Source organism: Rhinoraja longicauda, chromosome 14 (assembly GCF_053455715.1).
Source record: "Rhinoraja longicauda isolate Sanriku21f chromosome 14, sRhiLon1.1, whole genome shotgun sequence".
NCBI lineage: Eukaryota > Metazoa > Chordata > Chondrichthyes > Rajiformes > Arhynchobatidae > Rhinoraja > Rhinoraja longicauda.
In genome coordinates, this window is record NC_135966.1 from 14962162 (window position 1) to 14979381 (window position 17220).

General features: G+C 41.5%; 1 protein-coding gene across 1 annotated transcript; it reads left to right on the top strand.

Annotated features, from left to right (window-relative positions):
• Positions 1-11231: 11231 nt before the first annotated feature.
• LOC144599828 (proheparin-binding EGF-like growth factor) lies at positions 11232-17220 on the top strand. Its single transcript, XM_078411081.1, has 6 exons — positions 11232-11579; positions 11932-12108; positions 12313-12499; positions 13323-13478; positions 14117-14204; positions 16702-17220. Exons 1-5 carry the CDS (start codon positions 11537-11539, stop codon positions 14190-14192), a joined length of 639 nt encoding a protein of 212 aa, XP_078267207.1. The 5' UTR covers positions 11232-11536; the 3' UTR covers positions 14193-14204; positions 16702-17220.

Below are 17220 nucleotides of genomic sequence, written 5' to 3' on the forward strand. Positions count from 1 at the left end.
CTGATAGGATATTCCCTAGGACATTGAGGGAAGTTAGTGCAGAAATAGCAGGGGCTATGACGGAAATATTTCAAACGTCATTAGAAACGGGGATGGTGCCGGAAGATTGGCGCATTGCGCATGTTGTGCCTTTGTTTAAAAAAGGTTCTAAAAGTAAACCTAGCAATTATAGACCTATTAGTTTGACGTCTGTGGTGGGAAAATTAATGGAAAAGATACTTAGGGACAATATATATAATTATTTGGATAATCAAGGCCTGATTAGAAACAGTCAACATGGATTTGTGCCTGGAAGGTCATGTTTGACTAATCTTCTTGAATTTTTTGAAGAGGTTACCAGGGAAATTGATAAGGGCAAGGCTGTGGATGTTGTCTATATGGACTTCAGTAAGGCATTTGACAAGGTTCCACATGGAAGGTTGATTAAGAAGGTTAAATCGTTGGGTATTAATAGTGAGGTTGCAAGATGGATTCAACAATGGCTGAATGGGAGATACCAGAGGGTAATGGTTGACAATTGTATGTCAGGTTGGAGGCCAGTGTCTAGTGGAGTGCCCCAAGGATCTGTGTTGGGTCCACTGTTGTTTGTCATTTACATTAATGATCTGGATGATGGTGTGGCAAATTGGATTAGTAAATATGCAGATGATACTAAGATAGGTGGAGTAGTTGATAGTGAGGTAGATTTTCAAAGTCTACAGAGAGACTTGGGCCTTTTGGAAGGGTGGGCTGAAAGATGGAAGATGGAGTTTAATGCTGATAAGTGTGAGGTGCTGCATTTTGGTAGGACAAATCAAAATAGGACGTACAGGGTAAATGGTAGGGAATTGAGAAATGCAGTGGAACAGAGGGATCTGGGAATAACTGTGCATTGTTCCCTGAAGGTGGAATCTCATGTGGATAGGGTGGTGAAGAAGGCGTTTGGTATGCTTGCCTTTATAAATCAGAGCATCGAGTATAGAAGTTGGGATGTAATGTTGAAATTGTACAGGGCATTGGTGAGGCCGAATCTGGAGTATGGTGTGCAGTTCTGGTCGCCAAATTATAGGAAGGATGTCGACAAAATGGAGAGGGTACAGAGGAGATTTACTAGAATGTTGCCTGGGTTTCAGCACTTAGGCTACAGAGAGAGGTTGAATAGGTTGGGTCTTTATTCTTTGGAGCGTAGAAGGTTGAGGGGGGACTTGATAGAGGTTTTTAAAATTTTGAGAGGGACGGACAGAGTTGACGTGGGTAGGCTTTTCCCTTTGAGAGTGGGGAAGATTCCAACAAGGGGACATAGCTTCAGAATTGAGGGACAAAGGTTTAGGGGTAACATGAGGGGGAACTTCTTTACTCAGAGGGTTGTGGCTGTATGGAATGGGCTTCCGGTGGAAGTGGTGGAGGCTGGCTCGATTTTATTATTTAAGAGTAAATTGGATAGGTATATGGATAGGAGGGGATTGGAGGGTTATGGTCTGAGTGCAGGTAGATGAGACTAGGTCAGGGAGAATGGTCGGCGTGGACTGGTAGGGCCGGACAGGCCTGTTTCCATGCTGTAGTTGTTATATGTTATATATGTTATATGTTATAAGAGATCTTGTTGAATTCAGATTGCTGGTTATATCATTTGTTTCCCTTGACTGCAAGTCTTGATATTCCCAGGAGGTTGTTCATCCATTCATTGACCAGGCCTAAATTCATTTAATTTGGCACTCTCAGGGATTACAAAGAGAACACAGATTGTAGTGTTGCACTAACAACGGGGTGGTCAAGAAAATTCAATTGCATCGTACACAGAAATTTGTACTACATGATAAAAATTAATTGACAATAAATTTTCACATCTAGATATATATATTTGGTTGTTGAGTTTTATTTTAACATAGTAAATAGTGAAGGACCTAAATAAATGACATTTACTGTAATGTCCCCAGTTCTCAAATTCCCTATTATGATTACCTGAAGGGTATGATTACCTGAAGAATTCTTAGCAAACAATTTCATTATTGGCATGCCAATGCAATTTTATTCAAGACAATCGTCATTTCCATTTCTTATAAAATAAATCAGTTCAGTTTGAACAAGGCTAAGAATAAATCCTCAAGTTGCAGCTCTGATAAATTTGCATTTTACTAATAATCAACATTTTAAACTTAGTCACAGTTACTTCTCTTATCTTCAATGCTGCTTGCTACCAAACATTTTCATTCTCCAAAGGTCAAGATAGTCTGGACACAGCTGTTGTGCATACCAATACATAATCCGCCTTCTTCCTTTGCCAGCCAATAAGGTACAGCCAATAAAGCTCTTCTTCATCAGTCACACCACTACAAATAATTACAAAACTGAATAACTAAGATGGTTCTCACATAAACCAATAAAATTAATTTTATCTTAGACTCATGTTGGGATACGTTGCACAAACTAAGTAATTAGTACTGAAAAGCACCATTACAGCTGCCCTCCACAAATAGGGCCTGGTAAAGATAATCACATAAAATGTGAACTTATCTCAATTCAATGTCTGTTCCTGGATGCTTTGATCCGGGTACAACATTTATTTACTGTATTCCAATTCATTCACTGCATGAAATATCAGGCTGATTAGCAACAATATGTCTTTCACAACCATAATGGGGAGAAAGCACGAACAGGGTACTGATTTTGGATGATCAGCTGGCTCGAAGGGCCGCATGGCCTCCTCCTGCACCTATTTTCTATATTTCTATAATCTTATTTTGCTGATTAAAGTCAAACCTAAAAAAAACAAATTTTAGATTCAATGTTATAATACTTTGCTGACCGCTTGTTAATTGAATGTGAAATGACATTTTTTCCTTTGTTGATAATGCTGGTAAGACTGTTATTTCTAGTTGTTGTAAGTCCAGCATATGTAGGCTAAAAAGTAATTACATGTATTAATCATTTTCTTGAAATTATAATTCTTAGAATTTGAAACTGGATTGGTCAACCTGGGGAAATCCCATAGTATTTTCATCTGGCTTCAAGTAGGATTAGATTCTTTAGTTTTCATTGTTGAATGGTGATATATGTCCAAGTTATCTGATGTCCTTTTCATGAGCTCCTTTTTATGTTGTACTGACCTGAGAGCAGAAACCATGTACTCATGATTGATACAAGAAGCAAATGGTTGTCGTAGAACCATTACAGTGCTTGAAATAAGGTTCAATTTTGCAGCTAAACAAAGACTTTCAATTACCCAATGCCTTTTACGATCGTAGAATTTTCCATGGTGCTTCATCAGGCAATTAAACATTTTTGCACTGTTCTCAGTCCCGGTAAAGTGATGATCAATTTGCACACAGCATGCTCCTACAGAAAGCTTTGAGACAATTAATTGTAATAAAAAGGAACTACAGATGTTAATTAATATAATACCTTATGATACTTTATTATCACATGTGACATGTCACAGTGAAATTCTTAGTTTTGCATATCATACACAAAGTATGCAAACATTGTAGGGCACAGACAAAGTTACAAAGTGTTCAATGTAGTCCCAATGGTCCCTCTTCATTCTTGATGGCCAGCCCCACGCCGGGTCCCTCTTTGTTCTCAGCGCCTCCCCTTACGCCAGGTCCCTCTTAGTTCTCGGTGGCCCCCCCACTCTGGGTCCCGCTTTGTTCTTGGCGGCCCCTCCACACCAGGTCCCTCTTAGTTCTCTCGGCGGCACATCCTCGACCAACCGCCATTCACCTGGCCTGTCTGACCTCTGGCGCTCACACGGCCCATCCAACCACCGGCACCCACCTCGGGCCCGTCCTCGTCCAACTGCCGGTACTCAGGCAGGCGACGGTTCGCTGGCCCTATCACCAATGGCTCTCCGACGGCCCTCATCATTCACCGCCAGCCACCCTAGCCCTCGATTTTGGTGGTCATTTCGGCCGCCAGGCTCGTCCTTGCTTGTGGCAGCCACTGGCCAAGTCCGGTCTTGATCAGCTCCACGCCGGTGGCAGGGTCCGCTCTAGCATGGCTGCACGGTGCTCACCGAGAGCTTTCCTTCTATCCCTTCCTATCAAAGATGGACAAAAATATTGCAGTAACTCAGTGGGTCAGGCAACATCTTTGGAGAAAATGGATAGGTGACGTTTCAGATTGGGACCCGACCCGTCCCGAAATGGGTCCATTTTCAACAGAGATGTTGCCTGACCCGCTGAGCTATTCCAGCAATCTGTGTCTATTTTTGAGACATTGAATAGATTGTCTTTATCAGTGATACTGGCTGAAGGTCAATTAGTGATCAGAACTCTATGGAAAACTCTTAATTTATTTTTGCCAAGGGACATTTTACACCTGCCCGACAGTCCAGATTTAACCCACTGGATATTTAAGATGACACCATTGGATGTTCAGCCAGCTCTCAGTCCTGCACTGATGTGCCAATGAGGATTTTGTGCTTAAGCAAGGCACAGTGTTTTTTATTGAAAATCAGAAAATTGCAGTTGCTGGAAATCTGAATTCAAAATAGAAAATACCAGTAATATTCAGCAGATCGGTAAGCATTTGTGGAAAGAGAAACAGTGCTAACAAAATGGCACAGTCGCATAACGATAGAGTTACTGTCTTACGGCTACAGAGTCCTGGGTTCAATCCTGACTATGAATGCTGTCTCTACAGAGTTTGTACATTCACCCTCACCCTGTGACCAAATGGGTTTTCTCCAGTTGCCTCTGTTTTCTCGTAAATTCCACAGGTTTGTAGGTTTGTAGGTTAATTCGCTTCTGTAAATTGTCCCTAGTGTGTAAGGTAGAACCAGTATACAAGTGATCGCTGGGCAGTGCAGACTCGGTGGGTTGAAGAGCCTCTTTCTACGCTGAATCTCTAAACTAAACTAAACTAAACAGTTCAGTCTGAGGACCCTTCACCAGATAAGTATTGAAGAAAGGTCTTTGATCCAAAAATTTAACTCTATTTCTCTTTCCGTTCCATTGTAGTTCGATTACTTATCATCCTAATGGCATGAAACTGAAAAAGTGATTAGATTATGTGTAGAAAATGTTAAATCTAAAGCTACAAGTGCCTTAACATGAGAGGCAATTGTATCATATTTTATATTGCTATTTAAAATAGTGAAAATTACCACTTCCCACAACTCAGCATTCCTATACAAAGTCAATTACTTGTTAAACTACACACAAGATATGAATTGAAGGTGTAGCTTGAGAAATTATGGCACATTTTATCATAATTGCCCAGTGGACCTCGGACCATTTTGTTCATGGGTACATTGCAAAACTATGAACCGAGGTTCCAGGCTCCATGCATTCTTGAGCCAGCATTTAACTTTGTCATTGTGTGCTCCACTTCATATAAGGAAAACTGCAACATGACAGGTCAAATCTGGTTTTAGAAATCAGAGAAGGCTCAGAATCAGAAGCCCCAAGAGAGGTGAGGAGAGTGGTAGAGTCGTACAGCATGGATGCAGGTCCTTTTCCCCAACTGGTCCATCCTTACCACGTTGCTCTACCTAAGAGAGTCCCATTTGCCCACATTTCCTCTGGCAGATTATTCCATAAACCCATCATCCTCTGTGTGAAAAGACGTGCACATCAGGTTCCTATTAAATCTTTTCCCTCTTGATTAGTACAGGTGTCAGAGGTTATGGGGAGAAGGCAGGAGAATAGACAATAGACAATAGACAATAGGTGCAGGAGTAGGCCATTCAGCCCTTCGAGCCAGCACCGCCATTCAATGCGATCATGGCTGATCACTATCAATCAGTACCCCGTTCCTGCCTTCTCCCCATACCCCCTCACTCCGCTATCCTTAAGAGCTCTATCCAGCTCTCTCTTGAAAGCATCCAACGAACTGGCCTCCACTGCCTTCTGAGGCAGAGAATTCCACACCTTCACCACCCTCTGACTGAAAAAGTTCTTCCTCATCTCCGTTCTAAATGGCCTACCCCTTATTCTCAAACTGTGGCCCCTTGTTCTGGACTCCCCCAACATTGGGAACATGTTATCTGCCTCTAATGTGTCCAATCCCCTAATTATCTTATATGTTTCAATAAGATCCCCCCTCATCCTTCTAAATTCCAGTGTATACAAGCCCAATCGCTCCAGCCTTTCAACATACGACAGTCCCGCCATTCCGGGAATTAATCTAGTGAACCTACGCTGCACGCCCTCCATAGCAAGAATATCCTTCCTCAAATTTGGAGACCAAAACTGCACACAGTACTCCAGGTGCGGTCTCACCAGGGCCCGGTACAACTGTAGAAGGACCTCTTTGCTCCTATACTCAACTCCTCTTGTTACGAAGGCCAACATTCCATTGGTTTTCTTCACTGCCTGCTGAACCTGCATGCTTCCTTTCATTGACTGATGCACTAGGACACCCAGATCTCGTTGAACTCCCCCTCCTCCTAACTTGACACCATTCAGATAATAATCTGCCTTTCTATTCTTACTTCCAAAGTGAATAACCTCACACTTATCTACATTAAACTGCATCTGCCATGTATCCGCCCACTCACACAACCTGTCCAGGTCACCCTGCAGCCTTATTGCATCTTCCTCACAATTCACACTACCCCCCAACTTAGTATCATCTGCAAATTTGCTAATGGTACTTTTAATCCCTTCGTCTAAGTCATTAATGTATATCGTAAATAGCTGGGGTCCCAGCACCGAACCTTGCGGTACCCCACTGGTCACTGCCTGCCATTCCGAAAGGGACCCATTTATCCCCACTCTTTGCTTTCTGTCTGTTAACCAATTTTCTATCCATGTCAGTACCCTACCCCCAATACCATGTGCCCTAATTTTGCCCACTAATCTCCTATGTGGGACCTTGTCGAAGGCTTTCTGAAAGTCGAGGTACACCACATCCACTGACTCTCCCTTGTCAATTTTCCTAGTTACATCCTCAAAAAATTCCAGTAGATTTGTCAAGCATGATTTCCCCTTCGTAAATCCATGCTGACTCGGAACGATCCCGTTACTGCTATCCAAATGCTCAGCAATTTCGTCTTTTATAATTGACTCCAGCATTTTCCCCACCACTGATGTCAGACTAACTGGTCTATAATTACCCGTTTTCTCTCTCCCTCCTTTCTTAAAAAGTGGGATAACATTTGCTATTCTCCAATCCACAGGAACTGATCCTGAATCTATAGAACATTGAAAAATGATCTCCAATGCTTCCACTATTTCTAGAGCCACCTCCTTAAGTACTCTGGGATGCAGACCATCAGGCCCTGGGGATTTATCAGCCTTCAGTCCCATCAGTCTACCCAAAACCATTTCCTGCCTAATGTGGATTTCCTTCAGTTCCTCCATCACCCTAGGTTCTCCAGCCCCTAGAACATTTGGGAGATTGTGTGTATCTTCCTCAGTGAAGACAGATCCAAAGTAACGGTTTAACTCTTCTGCCATTTCTTTGTTCCCCATAATAAATTCCCCTGCTTCTGTCTTCAAGGGACCCACATTTGCCTTGACTATTTTTTTCCTCTTCACGTACCTAAAAAAACTTTTGCTATCCTCCTTTATATTATTGGCTAGTTTACCCTCGTACCTCATCTTTTCTCCTCGTATTGCCTTTTTAGTTAACTTTTGTTGCTCTTTAAAAGAGTCCCAATCCTCTGTCTTCCCACTCTTCTTTGCTATGTTATACTTCCTCTCCTTAATTTTTATGCTGTCCCTGACTTCCCTTGTCAGCCACAGGTGTCTCTTACTCCCCTTAGAGTCTTTCCACCTCTTTGGAATAAATTGATCCTGCAACCTCTGCATTATTCCCAGGAATACCTGCCATTGCTGTTCTACCGTCTTCCCTGCTAGGGCCTCCTTCCAATCAATTTTGGCCAGCTCCCGCCTCATGCCTCTGTAATCCCCTTTGCTATACTGTAATACCGACACTTCCGATTTTCCCTTCTGCCTTTCCATTTGCAGAGTAAAACTTATCATGTTGTGATCACTGCCTCCTAATGGCTCTTTTACCTCTAGTCCCCTTATCAGATCAGGATCATTACACAACACTAAATCCAGAATTGCCTTCTCCCTGGTAGGCTCCAGTACAAGCTGTTCTAAGAATCCATCTCGAAGGCACTCTACAAACTCTCTTTCCTGGGGTCCATTTCCAACCTGATTTTCCCAGTCTACCTGCATGTTGAAATCTCCCATAACCACCGTAGCATTACATTTTTGACATGCCAATTTTATCTCCTGATTTAACTTGCACCCTAAGTCGAGGCTACTGTTTGGGGGCCTATAGATAACTCCCATTAGGGTCTTTTTACCCTTACAATTTCTCATTTCTATCCATACTGATTCAACATCTCCTGATTCTATGTCACCCCTTGCAAGGGAATGAATATCATTCCTTACCATCAGAGCAACCCCACCCCCTCTGCCCACCTGTCTGTCTTTTCTATACGTTGTGTACCCCTGAATATTCAGTTCCCAGCCCTGGTCCTCTTGTAGCCATGTCTCAGTGATCCCTACAACATCATACTTGCCCATGACTAACTGAGCCTCAAGCTCATCCACTTTATTTTTTATACTACGCGCATTTAAGTACAACACTTTAACTTCTGTATTTACCTCCCCTCTCACATCGTTCACAATTGGCCCTGCCCTTAATTTCTTTTCCGCTCTAGAACTTCTGTTCCCATTCTTCCGAGAGTCTTTTGCAATATCTCCTGTATTCCCTTTTACCTCATCTTCATATTCACAATTTGTTAACCCCTCCCCCCCACTACTTAGTTTAAAGCCACAGGTGTCACACTAGCAAACCTGCCTGCCAGAATGTTTGTCCCCCTGCTGTTAAGATGCAACCCGTCCCTTTTGTACAAGTCACCCCTAGCCCAGAAGAGATCCCAGTGGTCCAGAAATCTAAATCCCTGCTCTCTGCACCAGTCCCTCAGCCATAAATTCATACCCTCTATCTCTCTGTTCCTGGCCTCACCAGCACGAGGTACCGGTAGCAGTCCAGAGATAACTACCTTCGACGTCCTACTTCTCAGCGTTTTTCCCAACTCTCTAAACTCCCGCTGTAGCACCTCCTTCCTCTTCCGCCCGACGTCATTCGTGCCCACGTGCACAACGACTTCAGGTTGATCGCCTTCCCTCACTAGGATTTTCTGAAGCCGGTCTGTGATGTGTTGAACCCTGGCACCAGGGAGGCAACAGACCATCCTCAAGTCCCTCCTGCTGCCACAGAATCTTCTATCCGTCCCTCGGACTATGGAGTCACCGACCACTACGGCTCTTCCAGACTTCGGTCTCCCCTGTCGTGTATCCTTGCCAACAGGTCCGCCACTCGGACTGGAAACGTCTTCTGCCCCGACAGTTCCCAAGAGGGTATACCTATTTGGGATAGGAGGGAGATAGATCAGCCAGGATTGAATGGTGGAGTCGACTTGATGGGCCGAATGGCCTAATTCTGCTCCTATCACTTATGATCTTGTGATCTCACCTTAAACCTTTGCCCTCTAGTTCATGATTTTACTTTCCTGTGGAAAAGACTGTGTATTCACCCAATCTATTCACCTCATGATTTTATATACCTATATGAAATCACTCTTCAACCTCCTATGCTCCAAGGAATAAAGCCTGTCCAATCACTCCCTCTAACTCAGGCCCTCAAGGCCTGTAATATCTTCATAAACCACCCTCTCCTGCTTAATGGCATCTTTCCAATAAGAGGTGATCAAACCTGAACACAATTTTTCAAGTGCAGCCTTACCAACATCTCGTACAACTGTAAGATAATGTCCCAACTTCTATACTGACCTGACTGATGACCAGCATCCCAAGTGGCTTTGTTATCACCCTATCTACTTGCAACACCACTTTTAGGGAATTATGTACTTATACTTCCAAGTCCCTCTGTTCTGCAAAAATTTCCCAGGGCCCTACCATTCACTATGAAGATCCTGCTCTGGTTCAACTTCCAAAATGCAATCAAGATTCCACTGTAATTCTTGGTAACCATCTTCACTATCTATGATATCACCGTTTTTAGTGACTTCTACAAATTTACTAATCATGCCTTTTACATTCTCATCCACATCGTTGACATAGATGACAATCAACAATGGTCCCAGCACTAACCACTGAGGCACACCACTAGTTCCAGGCCTCCAGTCTGAAAAACAACCGTGCTCCACCACCTTCTGCTTCCTTCAATGAAGCCAGTTAGCTGAATCCCATGCAATCTAACCTTCCAGAGTAGCCTTCCACGTGGAACTTTATGATAACCAAGATTAACTTGACCTGTTCTATATTGTCCAGAGTTCATAGACAGGGACATGCACAATTATTTCAATGCTTCACAGAGAAGGTTTAGAGATGATGTTTCCCCTGAGTGGGATGTCCAGAGCCAAGAGTCACAGTCTCAAAATAGGGGGTTGGCCATTCACGACTGAAATGTGAAGAAACGTTTTCAACTAGAGGGCGTTGGACATTTGGAACTCTTTACCGGAGAGAATTGAGAAGGCTCGGTCTCTTTGGAGGGGAGGAGAATGCCAGGAAAAGAGTGTGAGCAAAACTGCCTCTCTAGAGAACAATCTTTGAGGTAGTTTGTCCCTTCGGGAGTGGAAAAATGAAACTTTGTTTCCCACACATATTGTCCCAGAGAACTCAATCTCTTATCCCCAAATGGCCTTGGCAGCCAGGTCAATTGAGACCTTCAAGACAGCAGTGCAGTGCAGTGCAGTGGTGCAGAAAGCTTGTGCCCAGTATTTTTCTGCCAAATTCTCACAGTAAATTGGAGGATAAGCTGTATCTAAATAAATAAATAACTGAACTATAATTAACAAAATAATCTTAGATAAACTGTGGCAAGCTTATGCCAGATACCACAGAAACGCACAGGAAAACCCTAGTTAAACTTTGCTGTGCAGAGGATCAACACATGGCCTGTCCCCAACTACAAGTCTGAGCTCAGTGCACACAGTCCACCCACTCGGCAGCAGTGGCTACACAAAGTCTGGAAGGCTAGTGCTATGCGGATAAACTGGGTGAATAATAACCAGCCACGAAATTGCCAGTATTTATGATTTAGCAAAAATAGTGCTTTTGATTGCAATATTTATTCAGGTTGATTTGGTTTCCCCGTGCCAAGTAGTTTTTATTCAAATACTTTTTCACAGTAAAGGTTTGCTGCGCAGAGAGATTGGTCGTTGGTTGGACAGGAACTGCCAGCTTCAACAAAGCTTAATAGTGTATTGCACTCTTCAAGAGGCACGTCAGCTGGGCGTCATCCCTGTTCGGCTGACTGTATATATATATCTAGAGGTCGCTGACTGCAGTTATTCTTAACTCGCCGCTAGCCTGCAAGGAATATGAATAGTACTCGAGACATTTAACATATCTCCTGTCTGGATTTGCCCCGGCCCCTTACTGCCGTCATAAATTTATTTAAAATTAAGGTGCCAGAACCGAACTGGTTATTCGGGAGTGGGACTGCTTTCGGCAACTTCTGAGGACAACGCGATCAAAGTACAAAGCGGGCCGGCGTTTGTTCGTTGAGAAGTGGACAGCACCGAAGGACGCGAACGGTTCTTCCCTTTTCAAGTTCGCGCAGCCCAAACATGAGGATTTCGTTGGCAACAACGCTGCTTGTTCTCGCCGCTGGTAAATGATTTTTTTTTTTCAAACCCCAGAGCGGAGAGATTACACGCGGCAATTTGTATTGTATTGTTTGAAATTCCAACCTAATGGACGGAGGTAGTGGGGGGAAAAGAGGCTATCTTATCAGATGTATAAGCGTTGGCTTGTTTTGAGTTGATGGTCAGTGGAGTGAGAGTGTTCCGTGGCTTTTCCACTTTCTCAGCATTTATAGTTTCACGTTACATCGTGCAATTGCCAGTTTCCCTCCCCTCCCTGCGCGCACTTTCCAACCTGTTTTTATTTATAAAGATTGAAAAAAGTAAATAAACGAGTTCCCATTATTGTTGTTTTCACGGATGGCGTTGTTTTCGTGCAGTTTCATACAACCGTGCGGTGGGAGCGGCGATCGATGGATACGAGAGTGAAGTCACTCGAAGCCGCAGGAGGGGAGAGAAGGATATTATATCCATCCTGGGAGAGGTGCTTGAGCAAGAGCCGACTGCGGAGACAGTCGAGCGCCCATCGGCTGAGCGAGCAGTCGAAACATCGCAAGGTATAGTAAAGAAAGTGTCAGGAATGACGGCTAAACTTTCCTCTGGTGGTCGAGTTTATCTCACACTTGAACAAAGCGCTTTCATGTGTTGTGAAACACATCGCCAAGCCACCTATTAAAAGCTCCAGTAAACACGAGCCGTATGCATCGTTTTTTTAAAGGGAAAATGAAGTAGACATCATTGTTTTGTTTATTTTAAACCAGTGACGTATAAATCTGCGGAAAATTCGACTGCGATTGAAGAGGGGAAGAAACGCAAAGGGAAACGCGACAGAAAAAACAAACGTGGCAAGAAAAAGGGTAAAAGAAATCCATGCTACAGAAAGTACAAGGATTACTGCTTCCATGGGGAATGCCGGTACTTACACCACATTAACGAGGTAGCATGCAGGTATTTACCTTTTCATAGAACAGAATATTGAATGTACAAACAAAATGTTGATTATGTGTGGTCAAAGGTTAAGAGTGTCCAGGTTCATGAAACACAACCCCCCGAACGACAGGACACTGCGAATTTTATCAACACCTATGTACCGGACATGCTCTAGACAAAGCGGATACCTTCACAGTTCCCAAGCAAACGAGGAAACGGATAACCATTTGAAATTTAAACAACCCCAGTTGTATTTGCATTGCTGTTATGGAATCAAAGAGAGTCGTGCCTCTTTCGGAAATTGGCGCACACACCTTGAAGCGCAGATCTCCGAAAATTACGTTTACATTTACAATCGAAGACAAAAACTACAAATGAATCCTGCACCTTACGAAATCAAATTCCAGAAATCTGGAGAGAAAGAAAAACGTTTCATCGTTTGTAAAATGAAACGGGCTGCTGAATTATTTCATGCCTGAAATAGAAAAGAAACAAATAAATATTTAGAACATGGGATTTAATATCTTACTTTCTCATTCGTGTTGGGAAAGTACAAAAACTATTGTTAGTGCATTTTTATTACAATTCGTTTACAATATTAGATGGTTTTACATTCTACAGGATAAATGTTAGATATTTAATGATTTTTAGTGCATCGACACAGGATTCAAGAACCTTTTTAATAATTTGTGACATTTAAAAAATTATACTTTATTGAAGACGGCAAATACACGCCACAGTTACTGAGATCAGTGGAATACCTTTGTTAGGGTATTTATCGATTTTTGGTTTTGATAAACGATAAACAAAGTTTTTAAAAAACTTATGGATTTCTCTCCAGGTGTTTCCCCGGATATGATGGCATCAGATGTCATAGTTACATTTTAGCTGTGGAACATCCAAAAGATCCAAATGAAAACACAACTACTCTAGCTATTGTGGCCGTGGTCCTCTCATCGCTGAGTCTGACTGTAATCCTTGTTCTTCTAGTTCTTGGGTGAGTTATCGATTTTAATTGTAAAACATCCAAATGATCGGGAGCCTCGGTGGAGGTGGGGCCTCACAGTCGATGAGCGTGAGGGGGGAGACGGAGGCTATGGGGACCCGGCGTGGGGGGGGGGGGGGGCGCCGTGAAGAACAATGGGGAGGGGGGGCACTGTGAGAGACGGTGGGAGAACAGAGGGGGACCCAGTGTGGGGGGGGGGGGGGTCACTCTAGTTTAGAATTCTCTGCCCAGGGGATAAATGTTTGTTCGTTTATTCATTCGCTCCGGTGAAGGCGATGTGCACACGGCAGCCAGCCAACAGTCGCTTGTCTTTTTCTTTTTGTTTTCACTTTTAATTTAAAGTTTTTGTGTACCTTGTGTGTTGTGACTGTCGGCAGACCAATTTCCCTCCGGGGATGAATAAAGTTTATCGTGTCGTATTGTAAAAGCTGTAAGAAATGGACTGCTTAAAACCAAGGGAAATTAACATTCCTGATTAAAACATATATTTGATCATTTGAATATAGTTCTTTGTAACAACCATACTCAACAGCTGCGCTTAAACTGGACTTTCCATCATTTGTGAAATAATAAGCATTTTAACAAGTTACTGTTATTGCATTATCAACTTTTTGTTTGCTTCTTGATAGGTATCACAGGCGAGTTGCCAGCTATGATGTAAAAAATGAAGAAAAGATTAAACTTGGAAATAATAACAGTCACTGATTTAAAAAAATGGTAAGTATTCATGAGTTACTCTGAAATGTTATATTCATTAAAGAAAATATTTTAAAATACCCACATAGATATGTGTTTGTGCAAAGTACCATGGCCTCAGCATGTTGTGCCAAAGAATTTAAACAAAGATACTGTATGGCATCATGCCCATTACCCTATTTAACATGTGCTCCTGAACATATCATAGTATGCTGTCTGCTCTAATTGTGAAATAACTGCCTTGAACTGTGCTTCTAAAATTTGGCTTGCCATATTACTGTATCATGAGTTTAGAGTACACGACAAAGATAAAATTTCTGTCCCCCAATGTTTTATTGTGCAACAAAGAAAACACTGCAGTCACATCACCAACAATAACATGAGCTCCATTTACTTTTTGGAAATATTACGTTTCTATGCAAGAATGAAGTATGATTACTAGCACCCAGAGTTCTTACAACCATTACGAGTGGCAAGACTCTTAGCAGCTGGTGATAAGAGTGTGGAAAGCAGCCTGATAAACTGTTTTTAGAGGAAGGACACACGACACAGGAAATCTTTTGTTCATAACAAAGTTATTTTAAAGTTATGTGTAAAGAAATATAACATCAGGTTCAAAAATTTTATTTGTCAACAACTGCTTCCATTTTAGAAACAGTTGTGCAAGTGGGACAATGTATCCAATAATTCCAATATCATGCTGGATTCACGTTCTACTTCTAGCTTTTGAAATAATTATACTTTGAACTTGTTTGCTGATGTGAAGTAAATTTAGCTTGTTTGTATTTGCCTTGAGATTTTACTTTTTTATGTCATTAAATGTTCAGTTTATGCTAATGTTTCATTAATTCGATCAAGATTCAGTGGATTTATGAATTTCATTTTAAAGAACATATAAATCTGATTTGTTTTCATTAGGATGTACCCAAATATTCTTCTTCTTAATCACATAAATGTTATAAATAAAGCAAAAGATGATGGAATTTTAGTAATAAAGCTCCTTAAAATAAGAGATGAGATCCACTGCAATTTGAACAATTCCAGCCTTGCATAATAATTAGTAGTTGACACCCATATTCTACCATGCCAGTACTCATAGTTATTCGCTGCATAGAAACCTAATGTTTCTAAAAAGGTATTGCAGCAGGGTAGGGATTATAGTAATATGAGTGGGATGAGTAAATTATTTTATCAGCGACACCCTTGAATACAAGATAGTCACAGGAAATGTGTAGCAAGTACATGGATCAAATTATAAGACATTACTGTTTTAGAATTATCATTTTGCATAGAACATAGAAGAGTACAGCACAAGTAAAGGCCCTCAGCCTACAATGTCTGTGCATAAATAATGCCAAGACTATCTCTTATCTGTCTACCCATTATCTATACCCTTCCATTCACTGCATATCCATATGCCTATCCAAAAGTCTCTTAAATGCCTCTATTTTATCTGCCACAACCACCACCCCAGGCAGTGTGTTCCAAGCACTCACATCCCTCTGTAGCAAATAAACTTGCCCTTTAAACTTTGCCCCTCTCATATTAAAACTATGCCCTCTAGTATTTTTCCATCCTGGTAAACAGGTTGTGACTGTCTACGATACCTATTCCTCTCATAATTTTACATACTTCTATAAACTTTTATCAGGTCTCCCTAAAATCCAGAGAAACAATCAGAGTATGTCCAAACTCTTCCCCATAGCTAATACGCCTTAATCCAGTAATCATTCTGGTAAACCTCCTCTGCACCCTTTCCAGAGCCTCCACATCCTTAATGTAATGGGTGACCAGAACTGCATGCAATACCCCAAGCTCATATAAAGCTGCTTGGTGACTTCCTGGCTCTTATATTCAATGCTCTGAACTATGAAAGCATGCATGCCATATGCCTTCTTTACCACTCTATCTATTTGTGTCACCACTTTCAGGGAGTTACAGACTTGGACCCCAAGATCTCTCTGTACATCAATGCTTTTAAGAGTCATGCCATTAATTGTACGTCTCCTTACATTTGACTTCCCAAAGTGCAACACCTCACACTTGCCTGGATTGAACTCCATCTGTGATTTTCCTGCCCATTTCTGTAGCTGATCTATACCCTGCTGTGTATTTGCACAACCTTCTTCACAGTCCGCACCCGAACAATCTTGGTGTCATCTACAAACTTTTTTATCAACTGCACTACATTTATGTCCAAGTAATTTATATATATATATATTATATATTTATATAATAGCAAAGGCCACAGCACAGATCCCTGTAGAACTCACAGACCTCCAGCCTGAATATTGTCCTTCCACCACAACCCCCTGTCATCTATTATTAAACCATTCTGAATAGGACCAAGTCACTGTTAATCCGGTACATTTTAGTCTCGATCAGCCTACCATAGGGAACTTCATCAAATGCCTTACTAAAATCCATGAGTCAACATCCACCATCCTACACTCATTGATCGCTTTTGTGGCCTCCTCAAAAACGCAATAAAGTTTTAACATATACTTTCTAATTGCAGGTACAAAATGCCTATAAAAATCTACCTCATTGATGGAAGAAATCATGAACAAAAAGGAGTGGTGTAAACAGTCAATTTGTTCATGTATTGAATGAGTAAAGTGACTGCATCCATTGGATGCATATGTATTGCCCAGTAGCTGGGAGACTGTAAATTACAGATGTACCGACCTTTTGCATTTTCTGATTATACTGTTAATATTTAAAGCAATTTATTTATATCTGGTTCTTAAATTCTCAGTATATATTTATTTTAGTATTTTATATCTTAACTTATTTAGGTTATTTGCAACTTACTATTTAAAGCATGTGATTTCTGCTGCTGCCTGTTTAATATGTGTATATGTGTTGTAGGACATATTTGAATAGTTTCTGAAGAAAAATGCCCGCCCTAACAGTAAATAAATAGCTCATTATGAATTGGTGTAAAATAAATGTTTTTTTATATGTACTAGTCCGATCCATTGGATTCCTTTATTTAAACACATTAAACACAAAGAAATTATTAATACAATTTTAC

Bases quoted from the DNA above. Each gene is read 5' to 3' on its own strand.
- LOC144599828 (XM_078411081.1), top strand. From the start codon at position 11,537: ATGAGGATTTCGTTGGCAACAACGCTGCTTGTTCTCGCCGCTG. The intron at 11,580-11,931 runs GTAAATGATTTT...GTTTTCGTGCAG, and splicing joins GCTGCTTGTTCTCGCCGCTG to TTTCATACAACCGTGCGGTG. The intron at 12,109-12,312 runs GTATAGTAAAGA...ATTTTAAACCAG, and splicing joins AGCAGTCGAAACATCGCAAG to TGACGTATAAATCTGCGGAA.